Source organism: Onychomys torridus, chromosome 16 (assembly GCF_903995425.1).
Source record: "Onychomys torridus chromosome 16, mOncTor1.1, whole genome shotgun sequence".
Taxonomy (NCBI): domain Eukaryota; kingdom Metazoa; phylum Chordata; class Mammalia; order Rodentia; family Cricetidae; genus Onychomys; species Onychomys torridus.
In genome coordinates this window covers 55,687,564-55,705,519 of record NC_050458.1, presented here as the reverse complement: position 1 = coordinate 55,705,519, position 17,956 = coordinate 55,687,564, and the positions used below count along the sequence as shown (strand labels likewise).

The 17,956-nt window shown below is 39.9% G+C and overlaps 1 protein-coding gene across 19 annotated transcripts in view; it reads left to right on the top strand.

Moving 5' to 3' along the window:
• Positions 1-17,956, top strand: part of Kif21a (kinesin family member 21A) — a 121,799-nt gene that overhangs the window by 85,445 nt on the left and 18,398 nt on the right. For 6 of the 19 annotated variants that reach the window (XM_036208120.1, XM_036208119.1, XM_036208138.1 and 3 more), the window contains 12 exons: positions 1,853-1,921; positions 2,149-2,363; positions 2,509-2,662; positions 2,845-3,039; positions 3,610-3,711; positions 4,425-4,590; positions 5,073-5,093; positions 10,394-10,454; positions 11,018-11,072; positions 12,816-13,030; positions 16,394-16,501; positions 17,824-17,952. In XM_036208120.1, coding sequence (XP_036064013.1) covers positions 1,853-1,921; positions 2,149-2,363; positions 2,509-2,662; positions 2,845-3,039; positions 3,610-3,711; positions 4,425-4,590; positions 5,073-5,093; positions 10,394-10,454; positions 11,018-11,072; positions 12,816-13,030; positions 16,394-16,501; positions 17,824-17,952 — 1,490 coding nt within the window. The remainder of the gene's footprint in view (positions 1-1,852; positions 1,922-2,148; positions 2,364-2,508; positions 2,663-2,844; positions 3,040-3,609; positions 3,712-4,424; positions 4,591-5,072; positions 5,094-10,393; positions 10,455-11,017; positions 11,073-12,815; positions 13,031-16,393; positions 16,502-17,823; positions 17,953-17,956) is intronic. The other 13 variants (XM_036208130.1, XM_036208129.1, XM_036208128.1 and 10 more) reach the window with 4 other exon arrangements.

The following is a 17,956-nucleotide window of genomic DNA, read 5'->3' as shown; positions in this document are numbered from 1 at the left end:
GGTCTCTGTTACAGAAGAAGGCTCTGCACTGCACACAAAAGAGATGTGAGTAGGGTCTCTCTGTTACAGAAGAAGGCTCTGCACTGCACACAAAAGAGATGTGAGTAGGGTCTCTGTTACAGAAGAAGGCTCTGCACTGCCACACAAAAGAGATTTGAGTAGGGTCTCTCTGTTACAGAAGAAGGCTCTGCACTGCACACAAAAGAGATGTGAGTAGGGTCTCTCTGTTACAGAAGAAGGCTCTGCACTGCACACAAAAGAGATGTGAGTAGGGTCTCTCTGTTATAGAAGAAGGCTCTACACTGCACAAGATTGTTTGGTAAATGGAGGAAAAATTTTAACTATAGGAAGTATAGGTTGAGGACAATAAATAAACATTAGTTACATGAAATGGCATTCATTATCATGTAGATTATAGTAATTCAGTATAAAAATTCAGGGCAGATTCATTGCAAGGGATGCATACCAGGATGCATCACCTGGGATGAAACCAGTCCTTGATAAATAAAATAAATTTTTCCCGTGAACTTCAAGCATTTTTGCCTTCAACTTCAGAATTCTACTTTCATGAATTTAGATTTTGAAAAGTAGTCTAAATCATAAAAAGCCTTTTCTTGTTAAAATCTTTACTTATTAGTTTAGTTAATGAGTGAGTGAGTGAGTGAGTGAGTGAGAGAGAGAGAGAGAGAGAGAGAGAGAGAGAGAGAGAGAGAGACTTTTGAGCAAGTACAGGTGACATGGTGCTCAAATGGAGGTCAGGGGACAACCTTCAGGAGTTAGTTCTCCTTCTTCTCTACCATGTGTGTCCTGGGGATAGAACTCAGGTTGTTAAGCTTGGCATCAAGCACCTTTTACTCAGTGAGCTATCTTGCTGGCCCCATATCTTCACTTTAATCTTATTTAATGAATGTAAAAAATTATTGCTTGACATTAGAAGATGGGACCTGAAGCAGAGACCATGGAGAAGGCTGCTTACTGGCTTGCTTCCCATGATTGCTCACCTTGCTGTCTTCTACAATCAGGACCATCTATCTGCTCAGGGATGACATTGTCTACAGTAGACTGGGGTCTCCCATATCAATCATTCATTAAGAAAACACCCCACAGACATGCCCAAAGGACAGTCTGAAGAAGACAACTTCTCAGTTAAAGCTTCCTCTTCCCTGGTGACTCAAGTTCATGTCAAGTTGACAAAAACTAGCCAGCACACCCAAGTTACCATCAAGGGCTAATTGCTTGATTAAATGTTTTTCTGTGTTTAGAACAGTTGTTATTACTGTACGTATTAAAAACGACTCTTGAAAATAGTCAAGTCTTTTCCTATTTGTGCCCCAGGGAGTCCTTAACATGTCTAAGAACAATTGAATGAGAAACACTTGTGAAGCACTTAGAAAAGTACTTGTACTTAGTAAACGCCACTGTGGTAGTGAAGTAAGAGTTAAGTATACAGATGACTTTCTGTTTTTAGTTAGAGATGGCTGTTTCATGATGTTTGGTGTTTTTTTTTTTTTTCTTTCTTTCCTTTGATTGGTTGATAGTGTGTGGGGGTGTGCGTGTGTCATGATGCAAGTCGAGGTGGGAGGACAGCTTCAAGTGTCCGTTCTCTTCTTCTACCATGTGGTTTCGGGCTTGAACTCAGGTTGCTGCTTTTACTTGCTGGGCCTTCTCACCAGCCCAGAGATGGCGGTTTCAGTGTTGTTGTAGCAATGTCTGTATGATGGATATGAGATTATTAACCCAGGTTGTGTGAAGAACTCATATTTTCTGGTAGTAAGGGGGAGTGTGTTAGCCTAGGAGTGGGACATACTGGGCTTCAGTTGTCCATCTCAACATACCACATCTTCTCTTACAGCATCAACTTAGACTTCTAGAAGCCCAGAAAAGAAATCAAGAAGTAGTTCTGCGGCGCAAAACGGAAGAGGTAGAGTGAGCAAGTTTACCATTTGGAGGGAACGTTGTGACTTTGGGAAAAAAATAATGTATTCCTTTTCTTCTCACTTTGTGGTGCTGGCGGCGGGGGTGGGGTGTGGGGGTGGGGCTAAACGTGGAGCTTTGCATGTGATAGACAAATCCTCTACCACTCTACTCCATCGCTGTGATGCACATTTCTACAGACAGCGCTTAGACCAGCCTCTGATGCTCTTTCAGGTTACAGCTCTCCGTCGGCAAGTGAGACCCATGTCTGATAAAGTAGCCGGGAAAGTCACTCGGAAGCTGAGCTCATCCGACAGCTCTGTCCAGGACACGGGTTCCAGTGCAGCTGCTGGGGAAGCAGAGGCATCAAGGGCAGGCGCCCAGCAGAAAATGAGAATTCCTGTGGCAAGGGTCCAAGCGTTACCAACACCCACAACAAACGGAACCAGGTCCTGCTGATTCTTAATTGCCCTGATACAGTCCTTCGTGCACGTTCATACTGAATGCTGTATAAGCACAATAGGTCTCTGTATTGGTTGTGCACAATCAAATAAAGGCATAAGTAATTATATTTGTCTTTGTAACTGATTACAGGATAAAATATCAGAGGAAAGGAGTGACTGGTAGGGTGTTCACTTCCAAGACAGCTCGCATGAAATGGCAGCTGCTTGAACGCCGGGTAACTGACATCATCATGCAGAAAATGACCATTTCCAACATGGAGGCCGACATGAACAGACTCCTCAGGGTATGGAAACGGAAACTAGAGCTGCCTTCCTTAGCTGGCTCTTAGTCTTACTGTTCCATATTTGTTCCTTGGAAGCACTGAATGCTTCTATAGTGTCATTTTGTCTTGACTGCACCGTGTGTGAGTTTTCTTAAAATTTAAATCCAATGTGTGTTTCTTTGATTTTTATTTTTTTTCCATAGCAACGCGAAGAACTCACAAAAAGGCGAGAGAAACTTTCAAAGAGGAGAGAGAAGATCGTCAAAGAGAGTGGAGACGGAGATAAAAATGTGGTTAACATCAGTGAAGAGATGGAGTCCCTAACCGCCAATATAGATTACATCAACGATAGTATTGCTGACTGCCAAGCTAACATCATGCAGATGGAGGAAGCAAAGGTGTGTACTGTAAAAGACAGTTGTTTTTTTCCTTGTTTTCATTTGTTTGTGAGAGAAAGTCTCTCACCCTGGCTCTCCTCAGGCTTGATGTGTGTAGATGAAGGGGACCTTCTGATCCTCCTGCCTTTACCTCCCGGATGCTAGAAGTGTGAGTTGATAGGATGCTCGGGATCTTAGATATTTAATAGCTTAAGGAAAAGGACTTTTGTATTATTTATCTTTAAGAGCACTTTGAAGTTTTATATGAAGGTGTTTTCTATTTATTGGTTTAATTTGATTCTTAGGTTTTATGCATAAAATAATCTACTCTCCTGTTTTTCTCTACTGACATTGTGATATTCTTTATTATATAGCATGTATCATTTATTATGTCTTGCCTTGAATTTTTAGCTGCTTGGATGTGTCTACTTTTGACTGAAACACATATTTCTTAGTGTGGAAAGCATGTGATATTTTTCTGAGTAGCTTCGTTGACTTATCCGTACTGTCAAGACAATACAATAGCCTGTTGCCCTCTATTTAAATATACCTAGATTAAAGTAACGATCGTTGCCCACTGGTTTGATGTAGGAAGAAGGTGAGACATTGGATGTCACTGCTGTCATTAATGCCTGCACACTTACTGAAGCTCGATACCTGCTGGGTCACTTCCTGTCAATGGGCATCAATAAGGTGAGATTTAATGGCCTCGAAAGCCTGAGTTTTGGCCAGTTCAGTTTTGAATATCTCTCTCCAGTAATTCTCCTCTTGGTAAAAGGAAATAAAATTCTTAAGTGAAAAATAAAATATTTGTCTATAGAGCTACAATGAAATGTTTACATAAATATTTGTACCAGTTTTACTGGCTCTGTTACACTTGTTTATTAGAACAAATAAACAAAGAAGAAATAAAGCCCATTTTGCTTTAACGAAAGATTTCAGGGAAAACAGATTTTGTATCAGTTAGCTGGCTAACTCTGTACAACTCAAAAGGAAATCAGAGAGGGGAGAAAATACAGTTGTACCACTCTACTCTTTTGAATATCAACCTGATTTGTCATCAGTAGGACATTTATTCCCAGTTGCTGAAGGTGGTGACAGCTGAGTCTCTTGCTCCCCGCACTAGACCTAGGTTAGACCCTTACACTGTGCTCTCACATTTCACCTTTTACCATGTGCCAGCAAAGTAGGTCTTGCTCCACAGCACTTCACATGCAGGAACTGAGAATCTGGAGGGTGATATTGTGGACAGGGAGACTGTTCTAAGACCTCTGAACAGAGTAAGTAGAGGAGCTGGTTTGCGTTAAGGCCTGCACGATGTCAAAATCAGCGCCCTAAGCATTTTAGTGTGGTGGGCTTTGTTTCCTGTGATGTAAGACAGTCGGCATTTCTGGTTATTGTTGCAGGGTCTTCAGGCTGCGCAGAAAGAGGCTCAGATTAAAGTACTTGAAGGTCGACTCAAACAAACTGAAATCACCAGTGCCACACAAAACCAGCTCTTATTCCATATGTTAAAAGAGAAAGCTGAGTTAAACCCTGAGCTGGATGCTTTACTAGGCCATGCTTTGCAAGGTAATTTGGATTAAGTTACCCTTAGATGAATTGCATGGTGGCTTTGCTCTTTGGACATTGTATCTATATCTCCTTCCTCTACGGCTTGTTTGAATAGATGCTATACTTACTTAGGCTTTTAACAAACAGTCTTACTTTAATTTGCATGTGAATGTAATTTTGGGGGAAAGTACTTAAATGTCATTCCAAGAAACAATTACCCACCTAAGGTTATTTCACTTTATTAAACCATTGGTTTTTATGGATACAGGAGGCTAGGAAAGTTTCTGAATGGGTGATTTCAGTTACTTAAAAGATTAACCAAGTTTCATTACCTTTATGCTGCATACCTAACTGTGCTAAAATGCATCCATGTTTGTTATGGCATCTATTCTGGATACCGAAACATCGGGACATAATCTTGTTCTATGTGAGAGTTTTAACTTTGGATTTGTTTTGATTGGAGTATTGCTTTTTGTTTCCTTCTGCTGTTGTTTATCCAGATCTAGATAGCACCCCGCTAGGTGAGTATGTTTAGCTTTCTGTGTCTCAAACAGCTGCATGAGTCACTAATCGTCCCGTGCACTAATTGTGGCACATATCTGAAAACGTTCTATTGGTAGCCACCATTTTTTGCATGACCTTCTCTGAAACATGTTCATCATAAAAACAAAAATACTAAATCTTTTGTGTTAAACGTTCTTGATTTTGAAATTCCTAGATGTTTAAAGAGGTGTGCTTGAGCTAATAGTCATTTGAACTCAGTGGCAGGATTCTATACATTTTTTCTGAATTCTTTCTCTTTCTTACAGGAAAACATGGAGTATATGTTCCTTTTTAAATTTTTAAATATATCTATTAACTTTCATCCATTGTTTTAACCTCATAAATAACTTTCTTTTGTATATAGTCACATCATCTACTCCTTCTAAAAATAAAATTATTTTGTATACAAGGACTTTATTTGGACACACTGATACCGTGGTTATAATAATAAGCATCATATTTTCATTATAGAAGATACTAAAGAGATCATTGCACATAGATTTTTTTTTTAAAGATTTATTTACTTATTAGTTGTACAGTGTTCTACCTGCATGTATGCCTGCAGGCCAGAAGAGGGCACCAGATCTCATTACAGATGGTTGTGAGCCCCCATGTGGTTGCTGGGAATTGAACTCAGGACCTCTGGAAGAACAGCCAGTGCTCTTATCCTCTGAGCCATCTCTCCAGGCTACTCATAGACATTTTAACCCTTTTCTTGCTCCTGACTTCCATATAAACTACTCATTGGCCATATCTTCACATCCTCTTAATGATGATATGTGTAGAATCAGGAGACTGGAGGGATTTTATTACTAGTGATTGGTTAGAATGCTAAATTCAGAACAATTTTTATTTAATTAAAGTTATTTACAAATGTAATCACAACTTTCTTTTTTTCAGTCATACAACTCTTCAAAGTTTTCTGAGTGCTGATTGGTAAAGGAGAGACTAAACACAGTCTATGACCCCTCCCTGTTGAAGATGATAAGCTCTTATATAGATAAAATACAGGACCTATTTGATTTTTATACCATGTATTCTTGTGAAATAGTACTTCCTTGAGATTGACTGTGTTGTATATAATATAACATATAAATAGAAAAACCTATTATTTGAAGACACTTGTCAAGCCATGACAAGGATACATAAAAGAGTAATTAGGAACAATTAGGGTTGACTAGAAGGTGCTGTGTTCCACTCCTCAGCACCATTTCTGCCTTTCACACGCTGTCCAGTGGACTTGTTTCCTTATTCCTTCCTTCCTTCCTTCCTTCCTTCCTTCCTTCCTTCCTTCCTTCCCTTCCTCATCCTTGCTTCTTCCTTTCCTGTCCCTTTCTCCACTTCCTTCTCTTCTCTTTCCTCCTTGTTTGGCTTTTTCCTGTTCCTGCCTTTTCTCCTAGTCCTCTGCTCTGCCCCTTTCACTTCCTTTTCTCCATTTTCCCTGTCTACTTCTTCGTTGCCCTCGTCCATCTCTTCTTCCTGTTCTTGTAGTGTCTCAGCTGAACATATGCTCCATAACTTAGAGGAGAAATTATTTAAGGGTCTTTTGTGTAGAAAGATGTCAGCCTGCTTATTTGAGGAGCCGTTTGGTGTTTTCACATTTCCTCTTACAGAAGCAGAGAGTGCAGATGTTGTCGGTTGATACAGCCCGTTACTTATGGCAGAAACGTGCCCTAAAGACTAGGGCTATAGTCTAAGTCAGAGGAACTGGAGGTCAACCGGGGAAGGACAAAAGTAATGGATAGTCCACTGGCAAGCTAGACACTCAGGGAATACACCTATATGAACTATACTCAGCTTTCCACTTTCATCTAGAGAGCTAGATGCGCATTTGAGGCTGAGAACTGGAAATGTGGTGATAGATTGTGTACCCTAATAAAGCTTGCCTGAGGAACAGAGAAGCAGAGCAAGCCACAGCAACCACCTCTTACCTCACCAACTCCACGGATCCTCTGACTGAGATCCTCTGAATCTTCACCCAAAAGGGTCTCAGCTGAACTGCTTTAGTTCCTGTTTCCTCATGCCTCGTATACCTTTCTCTGCCCTGCCGTCACTTCCTAGGAGTAAAGGTGTGTGTCCTTCCCAGTACTGGGATTAAAGGTGTGTGTCACCATGCTTGGCTCTGTTTCCAGTGTGGCCTTGAACTCACAGAGATCCAGAAGGATCTTGGCCTCCCGAGTGAGCAGTAGGATTAAGGGTGTATGCCACCACTGCCTGGCTCTGTATCTAATTTAGGGGCTGGCTCTGTCCTCTGATCCTCAAGCAAGCTTTATTAGGGGTATACAATATATCACACAGGATTGATAGGTGATTGCAACCCTAATCATTGCTCATAAGCGGTATGCTCTGCTGAGGGTGATGTACCATGACACATTTATAACAGTTCAGTGAGGGCAAAGACTGAAGTAAATACAATGGTCATTAGGGAACAGAGTAGAACTACCCAAAAGAATGCCAGGTATTGATGGAGACTGCCTGGAGCGGATGGAATTTGTACTGATATGTAAAAAAGAGGATGAGGGGTCACACAAGCTTAGGAGTGGGGAGCGACAGCTGGATTATGTCCCAGCAGGTCAGTACTCTGGAGGAACAAGTACATGGTATATATAATGATGAAACTTAATGTTAGTGGCTAAGCTGGGGCCACCACTCCTTACCACATTTATAGCCTTATAGCCCTTGAGGAACATTTTTATTTTTCATACTTATTCCTACTTTGATTGGGGGCCCCCAAGGCCCCATTATTGTACTATACCTCTATCTCTACTATAGATTTTCTAGGAACCCCATGGAACTCAGAGTATAGTTATATTTATGGTTAAGATTTCTTGAAAAAAGAGTGATAAGAACATGTAGCTGTAGTGTAAGGGGAAAGACACAGATGAGTCTGTAGGAATCCAAGCTTCCTTTGTTTGTTCCCATCTATGAAAGATCACACAGAGTGCAGGCCCTAGGAACAAAACACAGCAGTTTGAGTCAGGGAAATCTGCTAGATAGTCATCACCACCCAAGGTTATTACTGGGGCCAAGAGTGGTAAGTACATGTGCCTAACATGTACTGGATTCTAGGCCCCCATATAGAAAACACATAGTCAGTATCAGTCACATGTTTGCATAGTTTAGTCCTCACGAGCATCCTTTATTAGTTTGTTGTTGACCAGGGATAATCTGAGAGTTGGTTTTTTTTTTTTTTTTGGGAAGTTAGCCAAAGTGTATATAGGTTTGCAAGCCGGTGTTTCTAAAGGAAGAAGTCACAGAGTTTCTGTATGAGTTCTATTTCATATACTACTTTTTAATACAAAGATATACCTTTTATTTAAAACTTATAAAAAGCACAAACATTTGGTTAACTTCTGGAGTTGTTAGATTGTGAAAACTCTACCCTGCTATGGACAAGCAGGACAGCTAGGGGTTCCGTGTCTGCCTGAATCTGAATGCCACTTGGTGGGAAACACTTCCGACGGTCTTGCGCTAGAGTTCAGAACTGTGTGCTACCCAGGTCAAGTGCTTCTTTACATCACTTTCAGGTTTGAGGACATATCTAAGTTGGCGACTGACGGGGGTGGGGTCCTCTTGCTCTGACCAGGTTGTTTATATGAAGTATAAATTATCTCTCTGAAAGGCATCTATTTAGAAGTAGGAGTTAGGCATGTTTTTAAAAACTAAGTTTGAACTTCTGCTTAATGTCTCAAGTTCTATTTGTTTTCACCACTTTCTATAAGATGGTAGTAAACCACATTCAACTGCAAACACCATGCAGAGAGAGCAAACCGGAAATGGGGCAGGACAAGGCTGTACACTCACAAAGCCCACCCTCAGTGATATTCTTCTGCCCTCAAGGATACACTACCTCACCATCCAGCTCTGCCACCTGGGGACCAAGTGTTCAAATACCCGAGCCTATAAGGAACATTTCCCATTCAAACCATCATCCTTGTCATGTCTTTATAACTCCATTTTTATATTATTAACTACTTCAGTTATTTTAGCAACTCAATATTCTGTTTGAGGATTAAGTCCTCACACAGAGGACTCTTTTGGAGGAAAGGCTTTAAGATGCACGTTGCCTTCAAAAGCACCATGTCTTTCCCTTCTCTGTGATTCCTAGACATGGTTCCATTTTAGAGAATATTTCCAAACATTACTAAACTATCACCAAGGTGTGTACTCAATGTTGAGGAAAAGGAACATTAGAAGAGAGGAAGGAGCCGGGCGGTGGTGGCGCACGCCTTTAATCCCAGCACTCAGGAGGCAGAGGCAGGCGGATCTCTGTGAGTTCGAGGCCAGCCTGGTCTACAGAGCGAGATCCAGGAAAGGCACAAAGCTATGCAGAGAAACTCTGTCTAGAAACCACCCCCCCCCCAAAAAAAAAAGAAGAGAGGAAGGAATTAGTTGATTAGTGTCCATAGTGTACTATGTGTGAACTATACACAATATATTTAAATTATATCATAATATTATTTAGTTTTGTGAAAGACTTGATTATAAAATACGAGTTTAAAAAGTTGCATGTGCTAGGGGCTTGCTGACAGTTAAGTAGTTCATATTTTGTAGCTGTTCTAGCTACTGATTTCCTGGTTTTATGTTCGGTTTCCTGGTTTTTAGCCCACTACGTTTTTCCCCATGTGGCGGTTTTCACTCTTGTAGTTTGCAGAACTATTGCATGCACACCTACTGTTGTCCCTGTCTTCCGTGTACCTGTGAATGAGATGCATGCTACTGTATGACACCTGCATATCTCCACATATATTCTATCTCCTTGAAATTTTAAAGGGGCGGGGGAAGTATTCTACTAAGCTCACATAAGTACAGTATTAGAATGTGTATATGCTCAGCATGCTAGTGATTGGCCAAGTGAACCGAAGGGAGCGCGTGCCGGGAGCTCCCAAAAGGGAGCATTTGTTATGACCCGTTTTTAATCAGTGAGCTTGTATGTTTGAATAGGACTGATATATTAAAAGTCTATTAAAAGTATTAATGTAAAGTCAGATATGTACTAAGATAAATATATAATCTAACTCCCATTCTCTGAATACCGTTTTCCCCCCATGTTTCACCATTCAAACTCACGATTTTCCTGTATTGATCACATTTCTCCTCACCCTAGCACATGCAACTAAAGGCGCTTCTTAGAAGTATTTTCCTACACTCTGTCTTGATTCAGCAATCCAAACCAAAGTGCCTGTGTTGAGATGCTGAGCTGATGTGTATATGTTTAGCCTAGGGATTAGGTCCTTCTGCGACCTGTGCAACATTTGTATTTTTCACTTTTTTGTAGAAAATGAAGAGGACAGTAGTGATGAGGATGCACCTTTACATAGCCCGGGGTCAGAGGGAAGGTAAGAACTGCAGACACCCTCACACTTGACTTACTTTGATAACTAACATTTTCTTTTAAGATTTGTTTTCCATTTTCATTCTGGGTGTTTGTGTATGTCTGTGGAGATTTGTGCACATGACTATAGGTGTCTACAGGGGTCAGAAGAGTGTGAGCCACTCCCTGTGGTGTTAGGAAGCGAACTCAGGTCCTTTGTAAGAACAGAAAGTGTTCTTAACTACTGAGTTGTCTCTCCAGCTCATCATATAAGATTGTTAAAAACGTGACTCTTACTGCATTGAGCAATTATATTAAAATAGAAATAATTTTGAATTTTATTGTTGGTGATAGCTCTAGGCGCATTAATACGACAGCCAAAGTCATGCCTGTCATAACATTTAAAACACAATATTTAAGGAAGGAAAATGGATTCATCTTTAATAAACCCACTTGAATTTTAAATATTACTTTTCTGTGTTTTCCATAGATGTGATTTTTTTTTCATAGTTGTGAACATAAAGGACATGCAATGCCATACAGTTGATTTTGAATTCAATCTCATAATTGATCCTTGTTTATATGCAGCACACTGTCTTCAGACCTGATGAAACTTTGTGGCGAAGTGAAGCCGAAGAACAAGGTGAGGAAAATTACAAATATCAGGCAAACATTTTTCCATTGTTCTCCATTTAAAGTAAACTGTCGATAGGCGTCAAACTCGGCTGTTAGTGGAGCGGCAGGCGGAATGGTTTTCTGCAAATTTTCTTGTTTGGAAGGAATTTATTTTATATTCTCTATAAGTCATAATTGAAGAAATACTTTGAAAAACTTCTCAGTTGAAACCTGAGCTTTACGAAGTTTTTAACACTATTTCTACTTGATAAATTGCAGAGCGGAAGCCGAGTATTAAACAATGGGTTTGTTAAGTAGTAGACTCTACAACGGTGTGCAGGACCAGTCATTGAATTTGACGGGACTGGTGAAATTCTAGCACTTTTAAAAAAAAGCCTTTCTTACTTATTAAGTATTCTGAGATTATTTCAAATAAAAATTTAGGGAGAGGAAGTTAGAAGCTGTGCCCTATCTCAGCAATAAACACCATTAAGTGTTGGTCTTTTTTCTTTTTTTGAAGGAACTATGGGTCCAAGGCTATCCGATCCTCCATTTTTTTCCCTATGATAAGTCTTAAATATGGATTTTTAGTGTAGAATTTCTTTATTTTTAAAAGTACTTGTGGAGCTAATGAAAATACAGTTCTAGATTCTGAATGGTCTTGGAGTACTAGCTTTTTGGTATATAGTTTGTATCTTGCACTCAGTGATCAAACAATCTACCAAAACTCAGAACATTTTTTTGTGATTTGGATCCAGTGAAAGCAGAGAGACTCTCATAGGGTTTCATCTTCTAGGTCTGTGAAAGCCACTCAGTGAAGCCTAGTTGAGATGCCCAGAACACTTGGGAAGTGATGGCCACAGAATGACCTGAAACCACCTACTGTGGTTCTGAATTTGCAAGGGCAAAGGGCGCTGTATCCTACTACCTTTGCAATAGAAAGAATTGGAAGTGTCCACAGGGCTTTCACATTTCAAAATAACCAAAGCTTTTCTTCTACTTGCTACTCCTGAACTGTAAAGATGAGATGAAGGTCTCATTTCCTTTCCATTCTTTGAATAACAAAGTCATCTTATGATTTTGATAAGGGCTACAACAGTACTGTGTTAACGACATAGAATAAAGAGTTGAAAACAAGAGAGTGTATTTTCCAGTGGGCAGAGTAAACTCATAATTTAGGATATCAGAAGAAAAAAAAAACCCACTAAAAGTAAAAATGAAAAATTTGCATTAGCAAAGCTTTTACAGATGAGCAACGTTAGAATTTAGTTGAACATCACTGCAGTAGGTTTTCCTTTGGCTTAATTCCTTCCCACGTTCTTTCTCCAGTTCCTTAGCTTTTCTCTCTCTCTTTAAAAGCAGTACATGTTGAGGGAGCTGGTAACCTGTGGCAGGACAGCACAGGGATGTGAGTGGCCTTTGACTCGTCTTTGGCTGACTCGGCCACTTCTATTTGCGTTACCATGGAGAGATGTGTAGCGTCCCTGTGTTTTCACGTCCTCACTTGTGAATAAGCTACCTCTCCACTGCTGACGTCACAAACATTTAGAACTGTCTTTGGCACACGTGTGCAATCCAAATGCTGGCCATTATTGTGGCCCTGAAAGGTCTTATCTGGCTGCATACTGTCTTTGACATACCTGCAAAGAAAAGATGTGCTAAATGTTTTTATCTATTTCAGACTCATTAAAGAAAAAAATAATCTCTGTCCCTAATCAAGTTCTGTGCAAGATTTTGCTCCTGATTGCTTCTCTTTCCCTTCTCTAACTAGGCCCGAAGGAGAACCACCACTCAGATGGAGTTGCTGTATGCAGATAGCAGTGAACTAGCCTCAGACACTAGTGCAGGAGATGCCTCCTTGCCGGGCTCTCTTACACCTGTTGCAGAAGGGCAAGAGATTGGAATGAACACAGAGACAAGTGGTACTTCTGCTAGGGACAAAGAGCTTCTTCCCCCATCTGGCTTACCTTCTAAGATAGGCAGCATGTAAGTCTGACCCAGCTATACTAACTCCCCTTCTTTTGGCTTTTTGTTTTGTTTATTAATATGCATGTTTCTAATCTCTTACTTTTGTTCAAAAAAACAGATCATCAGTCTCTTGTTTTCAAAGCAATTTCTGTTAGGTATTGCTGGCCCTAATTTTTGTTTGTGTATGTATAATTGGTGTGTCTGTAAGTGTGTGTCTGTATGGTGTGTGTGTGTGTGTGTGTGTGTGTGTGTGTGTGTGTGTGTGTGTTTTCTTCTGTATGGGAGGGGGCTCTAAAGTTGATGTTAGGTGTCACACTCAATCACTCTGAACACACATATTGAGGCATGGTTCTTCACCGAACCCAGAGATCACTCTCTAGGCCAGCTAGCTTGCTCCTGGAATTCCCTTTCTCTTCCTGTACTGGGCTGAGAGTATAGAAGGGCTGCCATGCTCACCTGTTTTATATGTAGATTCTAGGTATCCAAACTCTGTGTTGTTTATGTAGTAAATACTTTCCCCAGTAAGGAAGCTCTTCAGCCTAACCATAGTGATCTGGAAAATCATAGTAATTTAAGATTCAATGTTCTTTTTTAACTTTAATCTCTAAATTTTAGGATCATTCTAAGGGCTCATCATTAGAGATACAAATAAAATTATTATATGTCAACAGAAGCTTTTAAGACTCAGGTTTGCTCCAGATTACTTAGGGTCTAGTTCTAATAACCTGGTAAGATAATAAATTATTGCTGAACCCTTTAAGGGAAAAAAAAACCCACCTAAAACTAAGTATAAACTTTGTGCACTTTAGGATTTCCTATTTTAGTTTAGATGTGTTGAGGCAGGGTCTCACTGTGTAGCCCTGGATGGCATGAAATTTGCTATGTAGACCAGGCTGCCCTCTGGCTCCCAGGTGCTGAGATTAAAGAGGTACACAACCACTCCCACCTTCTCTAACCCCTTCCCTTGAAGTCACTGTGTGCCTGGAGCGAATGTCAGTCTGCAGCATTTTTTGTTGTCAGCAAGAAGATGGAGGAAACCTCCGTGGAAAACCAGCTGTAACAGCAAAGCTCTTCTGTTAAAACAGGCGCTGAAACGCAGTTTTCATTTTCCAATTGGAGAACAAAGAGAGACTCCCTCGTACTGGATAGTATACTGCATACTATCCCCATTCTTGCTAGGGGTGTGTGTGCAGGTGTGTGTGTGTGTGTGTGTGTGTGTGTGGATAGTTACATTAAAATTAGAACATTATCTTTCTTTTAAACATTCCATTTTATTTTACATTTTTATTTATTATTTATGGGTATGAGTGTTTTGCATGCATGTGCCTCATGCCTGTGGAGGTCAGAAGATGGTGTCTGATACCCTGGAACTGGAGTTACGGACAGCTGTGAGCCATCAGTGGGTGCTGGGAATTGAACCTGGGTCCTTCAAAAGAGCAGCAAGTGCTTTGACCCATTGAACCATTTCTCCAGCCCCTCACTCATCAGGATTTTTAATGATGCTTTTGCAAACTAACTCTCACATATAATCTAGCAAATGGTTTCTGATATGAATACATCTATATGAGAATTATTGCCCCTAAAGCAGCATGCAATATATGACTCTAGAGGTAATACCCAAGTGATAAACTTGCTACCTCTGTCTGTTTTCCATAATAGTCTTCATTTCATGAAGGCATTTCCATTATTTTCTATTTATCAGTCCCATCTACCTTTAGTTGCAAAATTAATTTTAATGACAGAATTTTCTTGCATGTGCTTAAGGAGCTTATGTAATAATATTGGATGCTGCTAACCAGAGTAGCCATGGCTTCAGTGCTGTGTTAGGATGAAGGCTGAAGAGAGGATTTTAATCAAGGCTGTGACAGAGAAGGGACCGGTAGGGACTTGCATGTGTTCAGCACTTAGTCTGCTTTATGGCAGGCACTTTAGGAACGTCAAGACTAAATCTGTGGCCGGGAATCCACATTCAGGTAATCTATCTATTTATAAATGTATCCTTTATGACATATTATAGGAAATGTCTTTCAGACTTTGCCTCTTCACATGATTTGCCCCTAAGTTTTCATGACCTTAGAGGGCTGCACTGATAATCTCTTACACATCCTTTTCCTTCTCTTGTTTGAGGCAGTCTCATGGAGTCTAGGCTGGCATCGAACTCACTGTGTAGTCGAGGCTAATGCCTCCACCTCCCAAGTGCTAAGGTCCCGTACCTGTGTCACCCTGTCAGGCCCCGGTTCTTAGTGATTTAAGGTTTGTGCTTTGGACGGGAGTTCCTGTAGCTACCACTGCGCCACTTTCTTTTCCTTGTCATGTACACAGTGCAGAACTGCTAAAATAGGATTTCTTCAGGCACATGGGAGTCAATAGTATTTAGTTTTCCCTTTTGAATGTTAGCTATGCAAACCCCTTCCATATTTTTTAATCAGTGTAACTTGCTGAGAATAATAATATTCATCACTGCATTCACAAAACTTAGAGTGTTCAAGTCTTAATTATTCATCAGCTACTTCATTTTTTTTTTTATTTAAAAATATTTCTGACATTCACTGTACCCCAAGCTGGCTTGAAAATTCACTGTGTAGCCCAGGACCCAGAAATATAACTTCCTGTTTCTATTGAACCTCATATCTCAGGAATAATTGAGAAGCAGGAGACTGGAGAAAATAAATAATTTAAAATTATTCTCAAGATGGTAAGGTCTGTCTGATGCTTTACCTATACCGTGAGTGGTTTGCTTTAAACTTTAAGTTACATGACTTTAAATTTGGCTTGCCTTGTGGATGTGGACTTCAGGTTTTACTAAAACATCCTGTTCCCTCAGTCTCTTAGTGCTGGGATTAATGACTTGAGCTACCACACCTAGCTTTTACTATTCCAAGTTAATAACAAGAATATTTTATTACTAAAGTATACAAACTGACTAACTGATGCCTAATCTAGTTCAGTGAAAATAATTGTCATTATTGGTTTTGTGTTATTACTTACATTGCTACTTTATAACCACATTTCAATGTTTACTTATTAAATTGTATTACTTCTCATATTCAGAGATAATTTTCCCTCAGATCAAACAATTTCCAATGACATTTGGATACTCAAAGTATTTGTTTTGTTTATTTGGCAGTATTATTTATGTTTACATTAAAAGATAATAGACTTGTATATAATCAATAAAATTGTAACTTAAAAATTTGTGATTATTAGGCTTCTATCAACTAAAAATAAGTCATGTATCATTTTCCTATCTTACTTTTATTCCCCCCCCAAATAAATTTGGAACTTTTAAATTAGATTGGCTGCCAAAGCTTTTAAATTAAAAAAATATTAAAAATAAGACAGATAAATAATAAAAGTAATGAAAGCCTTTTCCTATTTTAGTTCCAGACAGTCTTCTCAATCAGAAAAAAAAATGCCAGAGCCTTCCCCTGTAACAAGGAGGAAGGCCTATGAGAAAGCAGACAAGCCAAAGGCCAAGGAGCAGAAACAGTAAGTTCCGAACCATCTTTATCTACTCAGTGCCTTAAAGGGCCCCTGCAGCAGATGCTGATGGGCAGCCGCACATTGCTATTTGCTTCTGACTGGTTTCTCAGACAATTAAGTGAGCTACTGGTTTGGCTACATGGTCTTCTGGCTTTATGGTCTCACACACACGTTTCATATACTTGAGCATTTGTCTCCCTGTTCATGTCCCTGACATTTTTTCAGTTATTTTCATATATGCCTGAAAGAGTTATTATGCATTTGGACTAAAAGTCCTCAAGCTTGTATCTCAAATGGTCTTCTATAAAAACTCAAAACCAATTTTGCCTGTCCTCTGAAACGGATTTGACCGTCCCACCTTGAGTGGCCACAGACTCGGTACTAATCATGCGGTGTGGCACGTGGATCATTTTCTTGCTTCTCACATTTGGATTGTTGATATCGTCCTCAGTCCTTTCTTGAATGATTTATGAGGGTTTAAGTAACAGTGCAGAGTGTAGTCTGCTGATCCTCTTACACAGGTGCTTATGAACTGCATCACCACAGCATGCAGAAGCTAATAAGTAAATCACTATGTAAAAGTACCCCAACTTCGGCCACCACCCTACTACTTCCTCATTCCACAGAACGCCATATGGGGCAGGTGGGCTCATGGCGGGGAACAGCTGTGCCCATCTGTATTTTAATATCAGTAAACATTAGTCTATTCTTTAACATAAAGACACATTCATGTGTTTTCTTAGCTGACAGTTGTATACCACACACACTCTCTTCCCTTGTGCAAAGAAGGAACTTACACATTTTCTTACAATGGCCATCAGTGGAGCTGACTTAATTGGCACACTCGCTATCCTTGCTTTTTATACTTTTAAAGAAGTAATATGCCTTTTTAAAATTGAATCCAGTATCTCAGGAACCATTGAGAAATGGCAGACTAGAGAAAATAATTTAAAAGTCAACTGATAAGGCAAATTGCTCCTGAGCCCTTTGGGCTTGCTGCCTCACCAGTAAAGTGAACAATCACTTTCAGTTCTATCTAGATTTGTAATTAAGTTGGGCTTGCCTTGTAGATGTGGATTTTGGATCTCACTAGGCAGACTCTTTTTCCATCATGTGGCCAGTGTGACAAAATCCAGTAAAATCTAAATTGTTCAGAAAGCATGATCTAAAAAAACAAACAAACAAACAAAAAACAAAAGAGAAGAGAGAGAGAGGAAGAAAAGAAGGCGTCCTCTAATAAAAAGCTTTTTAAACAGCATGTTTCTAGAACCTTCCTAACAAAGCATAACCAACTAAAGCCACCTGTTCAATGTTCTTTTTTCTCGTAGCTCGGATTCTGGTGCTTCCGAGACTAGTCTCTCACCTCCTTCCTCCCCACCAAGCCGGCCCCGTAACGAACTGAATGTGTTTAATCGTCTTACTGTTTCTCAGGGGAACACGTCAGTTCAGCAGGATAAGTAA